Source organism: Lemur catta, chromosome 9 (assembly GCF_020740605.2).
Source record: "Lemur catta isolate mLemCat1 chromosome 9, mLemCat1.pri, whole genome shotgun sequence".
Lineage (NCBI taxonomy): Eukaryota > Metazoa > Chordata > Mammalia > Primates > Lemuridae > Lemur > Lemur catta.
This window is the reverse complement of record NC_059136.1, coordinates 39,009,894-39,026,087: the sequence shown is the minus strand read 5'-3', so window position 1 is coordinate 39,026,087 and position 16,194 is coordinate 39,009,894. Positions and strand designations below refer to the sequence as shown.

Here is a 16,194-nt window from a genome sequence, read left to right as displayed (position 1 = left end):
TTTAGGCAGAGATGCCACCTCCTCTGAGCCACTCAGGAATGGTTGGGCAATTGGCTGCTGTGGAATAGAAGGCAGAAGGTTTACAGAGGGAGAACTGAGTGGGAGGGTGAACTTTACTACTTTCAAAGTGGGGATAGTTAGAATCTAGGGGGGAAATGGGAATCAGGCAAACAAGAATCTGAATAACTAAGGGGCATTTATCCATCCATCCATCATCCATCCATCTATCCATCATCCATCCATCCATCCATCCATCCTTCATCCATCCATCATCCATCATTCATCTATTCATTATCCATCCATTATTCCTCTATCCATCATCTATCCATCCATCATGCTTCATCCATCCATTCAATAAGATACTAGGTAAGCAAAGTCTCTGTCCACATGGAGCATATAGTATGGTAGGAAAGACAGACAAATAAATAATTTAATTGTCCAAAGTGTTCTGAAGAAATGCCTTCTTCAATCTCCCTCCTGACCACCTCACCCCGTTCCCACCGTGAATTCTGGGTCCCCATAAAAGGAAGAACTTTATGCATATATCTTTGAAAAACTCTCACATCAGGCTGAATTTTAATCATATGTTTCCATATCTCTCCTATATTAGGTTGTAGCTCCTTGAGGGCAGGAATAAATCTTATCCTTCTGCCCCTTATTAGTAAGGGGAGACAAGAGATATAATGCGATTTGGGGCAGAGCCTGCCATGGGAGACTGTTCACTTACATTTGCCTTTTTCAGACTATTTATATTTTCACAACTGGCTCTTTATTACATTTTTCCAAAAATATTTCTCAACCTATGTTTTTCTAATGATCAAAAATAAGATAAAAAGAATATTTTTTGACTCTCTGCTAGGTAAGAGAAGGAATCTAGGACACTTTCACTTCTTCCTATTTTCTGATTTTTGTAAACATAATCTGGGGTTTAAGGCTCAGATTAGTCATCAATTATTTTATGTACTATATCCTTTAAGTATTACTTTGCTATTTGCTTTTGAATCATATTTACAACAATTATTTACCCTTAGCTCTGTATTTGGCTGATTTACATTCTAGCTGCCAGTTATTTTATGCCACAACTTTCTCATTCTTACATACTTCATTCTGACTCATCTTTTGTTAACTGGAGTTCATTGACTTGCAATATTTTTTTAGGAAGAATATGGGAGAGGTACATTTTCTCAATCCTTCAGAAGATTCTCTTTCTGTTTCCTACACCTACGAACAAGAACTTGGCTAGGTATAATAGTTTGGGGTCAAAATTTTTTCCTCAAATCTTTCTGTGAACCATCCATTTTATTCTGGAAAAGTTGAAGTATTGCAGAGTAGTTTGTGAACTGAGTGATTTATATTTTTTTTGTTTATTTGTATGCTGACTCTACTCCACCTTCCAAGATGCAAAGGATCCGGGGCATGGGCATTATTCATTGTCTTCCACATCTTGCCCTGCTCCTTGCAGTCTCTGAAAGAATGAAGAAAGATTTTTGTGCATGTGTGTGTGTGTGTGTGTATGTGTGTGTGTGTGTGTGTATGTGTGTGTGTTTAACACTGTACTCTGGCTGCCTCAAAAGATGTCACCCGTATAGTAAAGGATAGCTGGCCACTTTTAAGATTGGTCTATTCTCTGGGTTTCTGAGTCAAGAAACAGAAGTGTGGAAGACATGAACTCTCTCCTCACTGACTTTCAGAGAATTGGATCTTCTCTCTTCCATGAGGCAAAGCATGAATATGTCATTCACTATTTCTCTCTGGCCAACTGCATCTGCCTTGTCATTATTCTAGTGACTCTCAGATTCTAATAGGGTTTTTATCTTTCCTGGTTTTCTGGGCTGTAGTGAGTGTTCACCATTCTTTGCAAATAATTTTTGATGGGAAATAGACACTACTAGAGAGACGCTATTTTGTATTAGAACACCAACTTTGCACATTGTTCTTGAACTTCAGTCCTCAGAACCTACCAGGATTCAGGAGCCCCTTGGATGGATAAAGGCTTCCCTTGCCATCTCTTTACTTTCTCTGACACCTGAATAATCAAAAGGTAGAAAAAGAGTGGGGACAGGTAAACATGGTTGATTTGGTAACCTCCATTCCTAGGAAAGCTTGCCAAAGCCCCCAGGGCTTTGGGTAAGGAAGTAGGGAGTATCTTCTTGTGTTTTCCATTCCAATGGGCAGGCCAGTACAGGCCATGGAGTTTCAGACATGAGCTGGAGGTCGGGAAGTCTGCTATTTAAACTCTTCATCACACCTCGTACATTGTCGGTTGCCCAAAGGCATTTCACAATACTGGCAGTAATAATAGCAACCAGGAATCTGCCATTCCTCCTGGGAGATGTGTACATTATTCCTATTGTCATCTCCAGAATTTTCTTCAGCACAAGTGCCTGAAGGGGAACTTTCTGTGTTTGTGGCTCCTAAACTAGAATATTATACAACTGGAGGGGGTAGGGGGAAACTGATGATGTGACAGAGTTTCCCAGTTGTCAGTTGATGTTCCTCCAGAAGTGATTATATAAGAACAATAACAAGGATGATCTTTTCTGAAATTGGAAGACCCACTAGGTCATATTAATTGATTGTTTCATCCCAACACAAAATTTTAAACATCTCCTACACACCTACTATCTTTGCTGCCCACGGAGGGTATTTGGAAAGACACTGAAAGATCCCATTTCTACTAGGCCATATACTCGCCCTCTCTTCAGCCTGATTAGAGCAGATAATGAGTTAGACAATAGTGGAGGAAAGTGCAGGAGAGAAGGGGAAGAGATTGCTCCAGATGGTGATATTAAAATGTGAATTATCCCAAGAAAGGGTGCTCCAGTCCTGTGATTGGTTTGTCAGAGGAGCTGGTTGGGGTGGAGAAGGGGTGCCTTGGACAGGTAAATGGAGCAGTAGGAAGCTGGTTAGGGGCTAGCGTTGTTGAGGTGGTGCTTCTCTTAGAATAATGTCTCCGAGGCTATGGGGAGTGCTGCGCAGGGAGGGTGGTCAGACTTGGTGTTACCACCGAACAGGTAGAGGACAGGGCATGGCAGACAAGCTTGTCTGCTTCGCAGCTATGTCCGGGGGTGTCTGAGGACCTTTGGAAAACATTTCTCTCTTCCCAGGGCATCACGTAGGTGCCCAGACATTCTGATTCAAGCAGAACAGACCTTTCCCCCTTGATATTTCCCACTAACTCTCTCCTCGTGTTCTGTCCCTACTCCCTGTTCCCCTCTTACTTTCCACCCGCCTCTGTTTCCCCACCTCATTTTCTCCTCTTGCTCAGACAAGTTATTTTTGTTTGCAAAACCCCTGTCCTGTTACCTCTTCCATTATCACTTCTCATGAGGAACTAACTTTTCTGGACCTAACTGGCTTGGCCACCTGGCCCCACCCCTTCCCCCTTCTTTCCTACTTCCTGCTCCAGAATGGGGGTGGGTGGTGGGTGGCTGTGTGCGAGGGGCCATTTCTCTAGTTACAGCTCTTATGTGGAAGGTGCCTCTGGCCAATGCAAACTGTCTCAAAGGAGAACTAATGGACTCCACATACTGAGGGAGCCATGTTTTCTTGAGGTAAATTTGCTTATTAAACCATGAGTCAATATTCCAGGATGGGCAATTTTCTAGTCTGTATGAGAGTCCAGAATTATCCATTTCCAACTGTTTTATAAATGAAAACAAACAAACAAACAAACAAACAAACAGTGTTTGAACAAATCTAGGATCAGCCAAGCACTGCCACTCACTTGTCAGGTATGTTTAACCTCTGTGTTTAATCTTATGACTGTCCTGTGGGGTAGGTTTTGTTAAACTAGGGTTTTTAGTATAAGTATGTCCCAAATATTGCCCAGTACATATTTATGCTAAAAATTTTCTTATCATCTGAAATTCAAGTTGAAGCGTGTGTCCTGTATTTTATGTGCTAAATCTGGCAGCCCTCCATTAAGCCCGTGCTACAAATGAGGGTAAGTGACTTTCTCGGGGTGCCTGATAAATGTTAGCTTCTTGCCCCATCCTTCCCGATCTCCACCGTTCAAATGGCCAAAGGAGAGAAAGAGGGAAGGAAAAAACATTATTTAAAGTGAATGCATATGCTCTGGCCTTCTGCCCATCTACTCTTTCATTAGATATTTTCACTATTGTCAGGAATTCCCTGGCAGCACTTAACATCAGCCCAGGGCACAGTGATGATTGGCTCCTTTGATTGAATCCTGCCTGGAATTTTGACCTTTCTGAAAGGGATATGGCAAAGTGAGAGCCAGAGGCCTTGGCACTCGCAGCCACCAGTGCTGGCTCTGGCTTTGGCACCAACTCAGTCCATGAACCAGGCCCTCTACTAATCCTTTTATGAATTTTAGTTTCTTTATTGAAAAATCGAGGATGGGCATACTGAGCTTCATTCTTCGTGTCATGCTGTGTGTTTGCAGTGTCTGATTTAGACTCAGACAGACCTGGGTTTAAATCCTAGCTCTACCTCCTACTAGATGTGTGACCTGGGGCAAGATACCTAATCTCCCTGTGCCTTGGTTTCCTCACCTATAAAACTGAGATAATGATGGTGCAAAATAGAATGATGGTTGTGTGGTTTTGAGGCAAGTCTTACTAATTAATTCTCTCAGTCAAAAAAAACACTTATTGACAACCTAGTCAACTCCTCCTGTAAACAATTGTGTTCGGGGGCTGTGAATGAATGCCTAGCTCTGTTCTAGGAGGAACTGGGGATACCAAAAAGGAAGAGGTAACCTGATCTATGCCCTGAAGGATCAACAACCCTCTAGGAGGAGACTAGTTTTATTCAGGTGAAACAACAAGACAATAAAATCAAGGGTGTGATGATTTAGTGTGAATTCAGGCAGGATACTAAGGAGGCATGAATAGTAGCAATCATGTCTTATGCTTTTATGCCCATTGCAATGTACCAAGGTCAGTTGCAGACATTGGAGGTGAAGTAGAGAGTGCTGAGAACAAGGCAGGGTGGGTCGTGAAGAGATTCTTGGAGGAGGGGGTTCTTGAAGAAGTAATAGATGTAGATTAGAAGAGGGTACCTTTGATGGGACAAATCCAAAGTGCCAAGGCATGGAAGCCGGTAACACCCAGCATAGCAGCAGAGGGGTGGAAGCGGGGTTACAGGGAGGCTGATACTGAGACCATTGCTGTTCCCTCTGCCAGAGTGCTTTTCCCTCCAATGTTCACGTGGCTGGCTCCTCAATGTTCAGGACTCAGCTCAGACTTTATTTCATCAAACAGACCTTCCCTGAACACCTAACGAAGCATGTGTCCCCCCCACCTGTCTCTCTATGTGGCATCACCCTGTTTTGTTTGTTTCATCCACTTTTCAGGTTTTGAAATGATTCTATGTGTGATGTTTCATTGTTTATTCTCCATCTCCCTTAATAGAACAAAAGCTCTGTAAGAACAAGAGCATTGAGCCCATAGTAAGCGCTCAATGGACATTTGTTGGATGAATAGATGAACAGGCAGATGGAGGCCTCAGAAGGCTATCCAAGGAATCAGGATGTTATAGGGAATCATGAGGGCCTCAATAAAGCCTATATGGAAGGATATTGCACGTTTCAGAAGGACCTTCTGGTGACAGGAGTTGGTGTGTGGTCCCTTTCTTTCCTCTTTGCTTTAGAATGAGTCTGGTGGGTCATGGGAGCGGGTGGGGGTATCCATGGGTGAGGATGGAACCTGGGTTTGGGGCCTCCTCAACCTGAGGCTGTGTTAGGGCAGCGGTTCTCACCCTGGCATCACATGAACTTCCCCGGGGAGAGTTAAGGATTGCCGATTCCCAGGCCGCACGCCGATCTAAGTCCAATAACAGGCGAATCTCTAGGGGGAGGGCAGGAATCAGTGTTCTCTGAGCTTCCCAGGAGGTTGCACCGTGCAGCCACAGCTGGGCACTGCTGAACCAGGCACCAGCACGTCTCTTAGGGGCCAGTGGCACGATCCATGGGCCTCTCTCACTCACAGTGAACAAGAAAGCAACACAGAGTTACTTTTCTTCTTGTCTCCTTCACACAGACCCTGCCTAAAGGTGAAGCGCCATCAGCTAAGATCTTGGTTACGTTTCTAGACTTGAGAACCTATTGGGAATCAGCTGTGCATTTCTGTCCACCGCGGTGGACCTGTTCTGGCCAGGCTCGCGTGCCATCCTGACCAAACACTACTTTGGGGGCTGGCTGCCGGCAGCCCACGCTGGCTTCTCTGCTGGCCCCGTGGGCAGGCTCAGCCCTGGTCTCCCCTTTTGCTGCCCTTGTGGCTGCCACAGCGCCCAGTTTCTATTCGTCACGTCTGCAGCAATGCAGCGGGCCTAGGCTGATTTAATGTGGTCGATAGTATTTACATGTCACACGGAAGACGCCAACCTGACTTCGCCAGCAGATCTCGAGTTCCCACGCCCAGGCTGAGGGCCATAAGGAAGACAGGTGACCCTGCCTTGGAAAGGGGCTGTTGAACCTCCTTTACTCTTCCTGGAACTGGCTTTGGGAACTGTTTTGCTACGTATCAATATTGATGTTCATCTTCTAGGGCTGCACATATAATGTGAGCTCTGATGAAATCCAACATCTGTGCAATTATTCAAACCTGTTTCCAATTGAACTAATTGGAGTAGAATTAGTGGAGTTACAGAGAGACCTACTGCTCTTGGCTGGGCTCTCGATGCCAAACCAAAAGAGCAAGCAGTCAGTAACTCAGGTGGTGGGTGCCCTGGAGCCACTTGGGGTACAGTTTGCTCATTAGCCAAATCTCTTCTTGCCCTCCTCCTCCTCCAACATTTGTTTGAGAATGTGATTTTCATGAATCATGTCCCTGCGTCTTGTTTTGGAAAGCATGAGTAACTACTATAAACATAGCACTGAATCTCCTGCTCTTTGGGTACCCCGAGACTTAAAGTGCTCATGGTGGCTAATCACTTAATTAGTCCCTTGTTTAACAAACAAGTTGAATGAGTCATTGGGAAACAAAGCTTTTCTGGGTACCTACTATGTCTCAGCCACTGTTCCAGGCACTGGGGATTCAGAGGGGGAGGCAGACAATAGATAAGCAGAACAAATCAATCAATCAATGGAGACAGATGTGATTCGAGGTAAGTGCTATTAATATAAAGGCAGCTTGTGATGGAGAAGGGGTGGGAGGGGGTGACCAGCTCAGATCTAGTGTTCATGGAAGGCAAGGAGGTCAGAGACATGGAGAATTTCTGTGTGCTTTGGGGCTGGAGGGGTGAGTAGCACGTGGTCCTTGGCCTCATAGGGCTCTCCGTCTCGTAAGCATTGCGATGGAATCGTGTAAAAAGGTGCACACAGAGGGAGTGACTTCCTGCATGGGAGTAGGGGCAGGCGAGTCTTGCCTTCTAAAAAGTTGTGATGCTTGAGCTGCCACTGAGAAGAAAGGGGAAGTCAGGGGTAGAGTTGGCTGGAGAAAGGGAGGAAGGGCACTGTGTTAGGTGTTCATCTGTTCAATCTCATTTTATCGAGCATCTGTTATGTGCCAGCCATTGTTCTAGGCGCTGCGGCGTCAGTGGTGAACCTACATTCTAGCGGTAGAGCAGTGTGGGGTGGACAATAAATAAGTAAACATGTAAGATAGTTTGGGCAGGTGACAATTGTTGTGAAAACAATACTGTAGAATGTGAAGGGAAGAGTGGGGGTGTGTTCTGAGGGCAGTGATGGGGACAGGACTTGATAGGGTGGCCTGGGTAAGCCTGGAGAGGTGACATGTGTGTTGGGATTGGCTTGTTGGGCTGTTGGGGAGAAGGGGAGTTCTAGGCAGAAGGAACTACAAGTGCAGTCGTCCGGAGGCAGAAATGAGCATGAAAACTTTGAGGAACAGAAGAAAGCCCGGGGTGGCTGCTGGCTGGAGAGTGGGCCTTCCAGAGCGAGTCAGAGACAATGCATCAGGGAAGGAGGGAGCCCAGGGCTGAGGCCATTGTGGGGTCCAGGCTAGAAGGGATGGAGGCTCAGCCTGGGGTGGTAGCTATAGAGGTGGTGAGACGAAGAAACTCCAAGATATTTGGAGGAGTGGAACTGATGGGACTTTGAATACATGGTCCCTGATGACTGAGGGATGGGAGGAATCATAGATGACTCCTAAGCATTTGCCTGAAGCAGCTGGGTGGATGGGGGTGATAACTGTGATAGGGAAGACTGGGAAAGGGACTGGTTTTGTGGGAAAAATCAAGAGTTTTGCTTTGGCTGTGTTTAGTATGAGATGCTAACTGGGCTTCCCAGTGGAGAAGGAAGCAGCTCTTGTGAAAGGTTGACATACAAGGTGGCAAGTGCCTGGGGACAGTGCAGGAGAGAGCTGCAGCTAGGAAAGGCAATGCTGGCAGGGGGATGGCAAATAGCCTGGGGGAGGGAGGTGCCTGGATGTGGGGAGACCACCTTGGTTCGTGGCGTTAGTCCAGAAGCCATCTGGCATCTGCACCTTGGATTTGCCTCTTGTGCAGTAGAGTGCTTCACGATTCCATTTCAGGGGTAGCCACTCAGCACAGAGGTCGGGGTGACTTGGTCAGATAGCAATACAGCCAACATATAGGAAGCTCTTGGCATGGGTTGATCTCTGTGCTACGGGCTTCTGATACTTTATCTCATTTCATCCACACAAAGATCCTACAAGGTAAGCACAGCTCTTCCACTGATGCATAAATGCAATTGCTCTTGCTATTGTTTTTGGCAAGCTCAAAATGACACTAAATAAGTGGCCTCTAAAGACATTTCTTGTTAGCAGGCAGAGTTGCCCTGTCTGTCCTGGAAGTAGTTTTTGTTCTCATCTATAAACGGCTGTTTTACTTTTCATCCTTGAGTATGAGAGCTTCTGAACCACTGTCACCACCCTCATTTTACAGATGAGGAAGCTGAGTCTTGGAAGGACAAGGTGGCTTCCCAAAGTGACACGGCCTGTGAGTGCAGCTGCTGGCCTTGCTCCCTGCATGGAGGGCTGGATGTAGGGAGACCACGGCAGCGGCATGCAGGTCTTTGGCCGGAAGAAAAGCTGGTGTCCTTACACAGATTAGTGTTTCAGAAGGAAGAAAAGATGTGTACACAGTAGAAACACTCAGATCTGACACACTGGAGAGAGACAATTGGCCATTGATATTTAAGCCCAAAGCAGAAAACCATTACAGTAAAACATATAATTTTATTTTTCATATGAAACATTCAAATTTGCATTGGTTTACTGAGAACTCTTCTTTAAGAATGAACCACGGATAAGCATTGTTTCTTCTCCTTTCTTCTTCTCCTCCTTCTTCTTTCTTCTTCCTTCTTTTTCTTCCTCTTTCTCTTCCTCCTCCTCCTTCTTTTCTTCTTCTTCTTCCTTCTTCTTTTATTAATGCAACTCAGCTTTATTTTTTCTTTCCACAGCATTCAATTTAGCTTTCACAGACACAAGAAGTCTTTCTTTTTGCATTTATAGTTGATCAGTGTATTTACTATTTAATTACATTATGTAATTGCAATAATAAGCACAACCGATATAAACAGGTTTGGGAACAATATAACCTACTCCTGCAAAGTGCGTGGCCCACCAGAACCAGAGGAGAGTGGCTCCTCCCCAGCCCCTGCCAGCCGTGTCTTCAGAGCACCCAGAGCAGCCACCCACAGGCTTTGCAGAGGGAACCGGGCGTGTCGGTTAATCCAGCCAATAGGTTAAGTTGAATTCATTGACAAGAGCCCCTACTGATAGAAACACACACACACAGCGCATATTTGTGTGTGCCAGACACTTGCCGTGAATGAAATGCTTGTGTGGAAATGATTTTGCTTTTCTGATTTGTCTTTTCTTCTGGCTCAACCTTTTCCAAAGCCTGCTTCTAATTTGAACTGGTTCAGTAGGATTTTAAAAAACAACTTTGATTTTGTTTTTGGTGCAGTGAAAAACATTAATACTTGAGTTGGGTTCAGAGTTCAGACAATTCATGTAGTCTATTTTGGTTTGTGAGTCATGTTATCCTGGTCCACGTTACTCACAGTGAGGAACGATTCAAGACCAGGGCTTTTACTTCTAGCTCAGAGTCTGAAAATGCCTTGGGTCTCTTTTGTCCTGAACCATTAGTGCTCTAAGCAAACCCTGAAGTGATGCTTACTGGGGACCAAAAATCATTAAGGTAAAGAGACTGACATGAAACCCCACTGTTTCTTGATTCTGATGCCAAAGATGGTCATCACACTACTGGGCAGGCAGCCCATGTAAATCATTAACTCTTCCTGCTGAAATGCCAGCAGAACAGATCGTCCCTCCCAGCTGCGGGCCTGTTTGCTAGCAGAGGCCCAGTCCTGTCATGAAAGCTGTCCACACTCTCTAGTTTCCTTAGTTTCCTCATTTGCACTCCTATTCTCAGATTTGTTGTCTTTTCCCTTCCCTTGGGTGGTATCAATGTTGGCTGTGCACATTTTGAACTCACTGAAAGTTGCTTAACTTAGGAACAGAAGATTTCAGTGTTTCTGGTTTAGTTACAAAGAAGCCATGGAGCATTCTCTTAATAGCCTCAGGACAATTCCTTGGGTACCAGGTAGTGCAGGTCCAAGGACCACTCAGCGCTAGCCTGCCCTTTCTCCCCAGTCCCTGGGCACAAATTCTGCCACCCAGAAAGGAAGTATAATCAGCAGCACAAACAGGGCACTATGTGCTTCACTTTGATTCTTCTCATGGCCCCTGATTAGAGGAAATTCCACCCCACTATCTTGTCTCCTTGTACTATTTTCAAGATGTCAAATCCCCCTCCTAGCATGAACCATGTGGTATCAGATGAAAGTAGAAGACATTGTATGAACTCATGTTTAGCTTTATATAGATACAGATGGATATATATCTGTGTCTATGTCTACATCTATGTCTGTGTCTATATCATCTGCCTGCACATATGGATAAGTATTTATAGATATATGCATATACAGGGGTTAGTATACACAATTGTATTTCCTGCTGTGATCACTGAGTTGGCCCAGAAGCAATGAAACCTCAGTAGCCGCGAGCATACTAAGGGCCCAGATTTTGGTATCTAATCCCATCCTCAATAAGAAGAACTAGGGCTTCTTGGAGAAATGGCTGATTCTAGGGCTGGGGAACAGAATATGCGAGATGTGCCCAGAGCATCTTATAGTGCCAGAGAGGAAAGAAGTACTCAAAAAGCAATAAGAGGGGCATGTCAAAGGGACACAGGTGCCAACTGTAAGAGCTCGTAACAGACAAAGCTGGAATGATGTGAACAACAAAATAAATAATGTAGTATTGGATTATAACCCAAAGTATAAAATAAATATTCATTATCCTGATTTAAATGAATTCCTGAATACACAAATTAAATGGGGGAGAGCAGACAAACCTCCTGTTTAGAAGAATCCCAAATAATTTAGGTGGATACTTCCCCTCAAGGAGATGGGACATAATTCCCTGTTCCTTAAGGAGGGCTGCACATGGGACTTCCTCTTAATGAGTACAGTATAGAAAGGGGGCACAAAAGGAGTAACTCTACAGTGGAGAGCCCTGACACCACTACCTGAGCCAGGTGATCAAAGTCAACCTCAACAGTGATGAGTTGTGTTGACAGCATGTTAATAGCACATACCCTTGATATCATGTAAGAACAGCACCTCGCCTCTGAGCTAGTCCTCTCCCAAGCCCATAACCCTGGAATAACCATGGGAAGAAACATCAGAAAAACCCAACTTGAAGGACGTTCTGCAAGATCCCTGCCCAGCACTCCTCAAAACGGTCAGGGTCAGGGTCACAGACAATAAGCAAAGTCTGCAGAACTGTCACAGTCAAGAGAAGCCTGGAGAGACGCTATGACCAAATGCAACGTGGTGTCCCGGATGAAACCTGGAACAGAAAAATGGCAGTAGATAAAAACTGAGGAAAAGTGAATAAAGTATGTGGGATTCACTCAGTAATAATGTATCAGTACTAATTCGTGAGTTATGCAAAATGTGCCATATTCATGTTAGTAATATGGGAAATTGGGAGTGGAGTATAAGGGAACTCTCTCTAATACTATTAAACTTTTCTTTAAATCTGAAATTGACAGAAATAAAATAAACAGTTTATTTTAAATAATATTCCCCCACCCCCCACCGCCACACACCTTGGCATTTCTTTTCTTTCTCCTGACTGTCAGTCTCCCAACACACTGGTCTACACCCTATGCCTAGACGTGGGAGAAATTGCTGGGACACAGACAGGCTGACTTGACATCTCTCTGTATTAAATGTGGGGCTCTTACTTGTTGGCATGGGGAGCTGAATACCATTTCTGGTTTTCTGGCACCCTTATTTCTCAGCTTATCTGGTTTCGGAGGCATTTTTATTGGCTGTAATGTGCTTGAGACATAGTTTGTTTGCAGTCTGGAGGAGTTCTGTGCATTAGTCTCTTGCTGCAGGAGCCAGACTGCACACACTTGGGCCAGGGGCACGTTGCCCTCTGGGTGAGGTTGGTGGAGGCTTCTAGGACTGTCACATCTGACTGTGCCTGGACTGTGGTCCCTCTGAAAGGCAACCGTGTCCCTCACCATGGTCCACTTTCTTGTGCTTCTTCCCCATCTACCTGCTCCATGTGGTAAAGCTCTGTCTCCACTGGACTATCCTCATCTCCTTTTTCCTCCTCATCTTCACTTTTCAACACTCCTCTAAGAATAGGTTTACAGGGATTAATTATATGGTTACAAGGGCTGCCTAGAGAGTCAGAACTTAAAATTTTTAGAGTAAGAAACTGGTAACAAGGCATTTTGTCCAGAGAAGAGTGGTGTTGCTCTTCCTCTCTCCTCTTTGGATCTTTGTCCTCTCCTTCTTCCTGCCCCACCGAGTCAAGCCCAACCCTCTTGAGGCTGGGCCTGGTCAGGGCGGGGCAGGGGTGTGTGCAAGGGAAAAGGAAGGCATTCCTGAGCCGCCTGCCTGGGAGCTGGCAGGGTGGGGCACTCCTAGGAAGGCCAGACCTCAGCCACGCACAGAGACACTGGCTCCTGCTGCCAGGTGACGAGCAGTGAGTTCAGCAGCCTCGGAGAGAGGTACCTCCATGCCTTGCTCAGCAAAATTTCAGACAAAAATATTCATGGCTCGTGAGCAAGACTGGCAAAGAGCACAGACGTTCGAGTGAGAAGGACCTAGGGCTGAATTCTGACCCTGGAGCTTCCCGTGTGCGACCTTGAGCAAATGACTTTGCATCTCTGTATTCAGCCTCAATTTCTCCACCCATGAAACACCTTCTCACTCTTCCTCATGTGAATTATGGCCATCAGTGATCTCAAATTATGTCTGTTTTTAATAGATCTCTTTTCAGGCCATTGGTTTGTTTTTCTGCCGTTATCATGAGCTCAGATCCCAAGAACAGGTTGTTTTGTTTCTGGTTATAAAAGCCAAGACCAGCTTTGGCAACAAATAAGTAAACATGAGTATATTTTGTCACTGAGCTTGGCTCTAGAAAATAACTTTTTATGTGTTAAATCTCAGAATGATGACAATGACTGTTAGGTAGGTAAACCAGGATATTGAAGACACCAATGTTAACATCTTAATTTGTCAATCACCATTTTATAGCCACTCAAAAGACACACATGACATCTATCCCAGACACCATCTATAGATTGAGCGTTGGGGCTATTTGCTATATGTAGATCAGACACCAAAGTGATTTCTCAAGTCCAAATCTGGTCACGTTCTCCACTCAAACATCTCCAGTGACTGCCATGGCCCAAAGGACCAAACCCACGCTTGGCAGGCAAAACCATCGCTGATGTGATCCGAACCTATTTTCAGCAACCTCATTGCCTACCGCCCCAGCCCACTCCTTCCTTTCACCACATCTCTGCCCCAGGAGAAGGGATTTCACCACCTGAGCACATCCTGCCCACTCACCATTCTGAGCCCCTGCCTGTGCCCTTCTTCCTCTATTCCTCTGGAGAGCTTCTACGCATTCCCCCAAACCCAGCACAGATGCATCTCTGTGAAGCGTTTCCCAGCTCCCCCATGCAGAGCTGTGTGTTCCCTCTTCTTGCTCATGGGTAGAGCCCTTTACCTTCCCTTATTAATGCACTTACAGCATTCTGTTGAACAAAGGAGACATTTGCCTACATTATTGACCTGGGAATGAACTGCCCAAAGGGTACTCAGTGTTCTACTTATTTTCGTATCCCCAGAGCCCAGCACAGCGATTGGCAAATAGTAGGAAATTAAGCAGGTGAACGAATACAGACACATTCCCACTTCAAGTTCTTTTTCTATGAAAGGTGATGAGTAGTGTGATTTCTGGAGTCAGCCAGCCCTGGATTCAAATCCTAATACTATTGTTTGTGGATGAATTTAGCCAGGTTACTTAATGTCTCGGTTTCCTCAATTGCTAAATGGGAGTAATATTAACTTCTTAGAGCTGTAAGAAGGATTAAGTATGAAATTATGCCACATAGTAATGCAGGCACAAATAGTCATCCAATGCATGATAACTATGGTTATTGGACCAAGGGTCCAAGTTCTCTTTACAGATTCCTCTACGTCTAGCAACACATGGCTACGAGACCAGCACCTTGGAACAGAGATTCTACTGTGCAGAACCAATCTGCTGAGAGGTAGACTTTTGACCTTGATCCTATTGGCACTTTGCTCAGCCTAATTGCATTTGAAGATCAGAAGGAAGACTTGAGTACATCAAATGTCTAGAGAAGTGAGAAAACCCAATTGAATCAGGTAGCAGATTAGGGATTTTACCCTTAGTTACATTTCATATAAGCAAGTGAATTGTTTCCTTGTCCTTGGTGATTAGTAATAAATGTAACTGTTTAAATTTTCCAAATATGTTTGAATTTTACAAGTCATATGTTTCTAGGACAAGAGCCCAAATTAATTAAGCCAGTCTTTGGAAAAGTAGCTAATGGAGACATAATCCACAACTTTAATTAATATTGAGGCTTATAAATTAAACATACAGAAGGAAAATTAACAAATTGTTTAATTTTGTCTTTCCTGTACCTTAACCGTCCAATCTTTACCCAGAACATACACACCTCTATGTGATGCATACTCTTCTAAATATGCTATTACAAATGCATAGTTTTTTCATCAACTGCTGATTTCATTTGTGCTTAGAAAGCATTCAGTTACTATGCTAAAGGAAAGTTAAGAGGCAGCCCAGATACTTGCTAAGCTAAGCCAGCGTTCAAGATGACCTGCCCAAGCATGTTGACATGGCCGCCCTTAACTTAAACAGCTTGGCCTTGCATCAGTGCTTAAGCTGCCAAGAAAATAAACCAGGACATTTGAGGGTTTTTCATGCTGGAGTCTCATTTGCAAGCTTGATTTGGAATGTGCTCTTCACAAAGGGGGTTCCTCCCTGTGTTCCTATTGCTCTGGCTTGGCTCAGTGCAAGAGGGCCACGAGCAGTTTCTGGAAGTCCCCAGAGGTGTCTGAGCGAACCATGTCAGAGAGAGACTTCTGATACTTCTCTTGGAACTTTGCTTTGATCCCCGGAAGGTCCACCTGTAGGAAAGATAACAACAATGGGGACAAGAACATTATAGTGTGTTCACCATAAAGAGCAGGCCGAGTTCTAAGCACATTACACTGCAGTCCTTTGTTTGTTTATGCCAAAACATTGAGGTAGAGCTGTTAATATTATTTCTATTTTGTGGATGAGAAACGAAGAGCTGAATTCAGCTCCCCAGAGGTTGCAGAGGTGTCTGCATGTGGATATGTTCCATCAAAACTTGATTAATGGAAACTAAAACTTGAATTTCCTATGGTTTTTATGCATGACAAAATATTTTTTCTTTTGAGTGTGTTACAGTTAATATTTGAAACTGAATCATCCTTATGTAGCAGGACTGCACAAAAACAGGCAGTGGGTCTCATTTTCCCTGCAGGCCATAGTTTGCCGATCCCTGGTTATAAGGTTAAGAAAATTGTCAACACAGAAATTTGAAATTAAGCATTTCCCACCTCATATCCTGATCACTGAGGATATTAGTGCCAGTCAACAAAATTCAAATCAATATCAATTTGCAGGATTTATTTTGAATATAATTTGTTGAAAGTTTGAAAAAAAAAAAACCCACAAAAAGTCCTGAAAGTGGGGATAGGGCTCAGGAGAAAAACAAATGGAAAGATTGCTCTGCCAAAAGATTCTTACAACCTAGTAAGGGAGAACTTGCACCAGAAAAGATATAATTCCAGATAGAACACTATGAGTCTCACAAAAGAAGCAAAGAGCTGTCTTTAACCAGGAGGCT

General features: G+C 44.4%; 1 protein-coding gene across 2 annotated transcripts in view; it reads right to left on the bottom strand.

The window, feature by feature from the left end:
- Positions 1-14,885: 14,885 nt before the first annotated feature.
- The window catches only part of ANXA13 (annexin A13), a 50,727-nt gene continuing 49,418 nt past the window's right edge, over positions 14,886-16,194 (bottom strand). For both annotated transcript variants that reach the window (XM_045560524.1, XM_045560525.1), the window contains one exon: positions 14,886-15,445. In XM_045560524.1, coding sequence (XP_045416480.1) covers positions 15,326-15,445 — 120 coding nt within the window. In that variant the 3' untranslated portion in view covers positions 14,886-15,325. The remainder of the gene's footprint in view (positions 15,446-16,194) is intronic.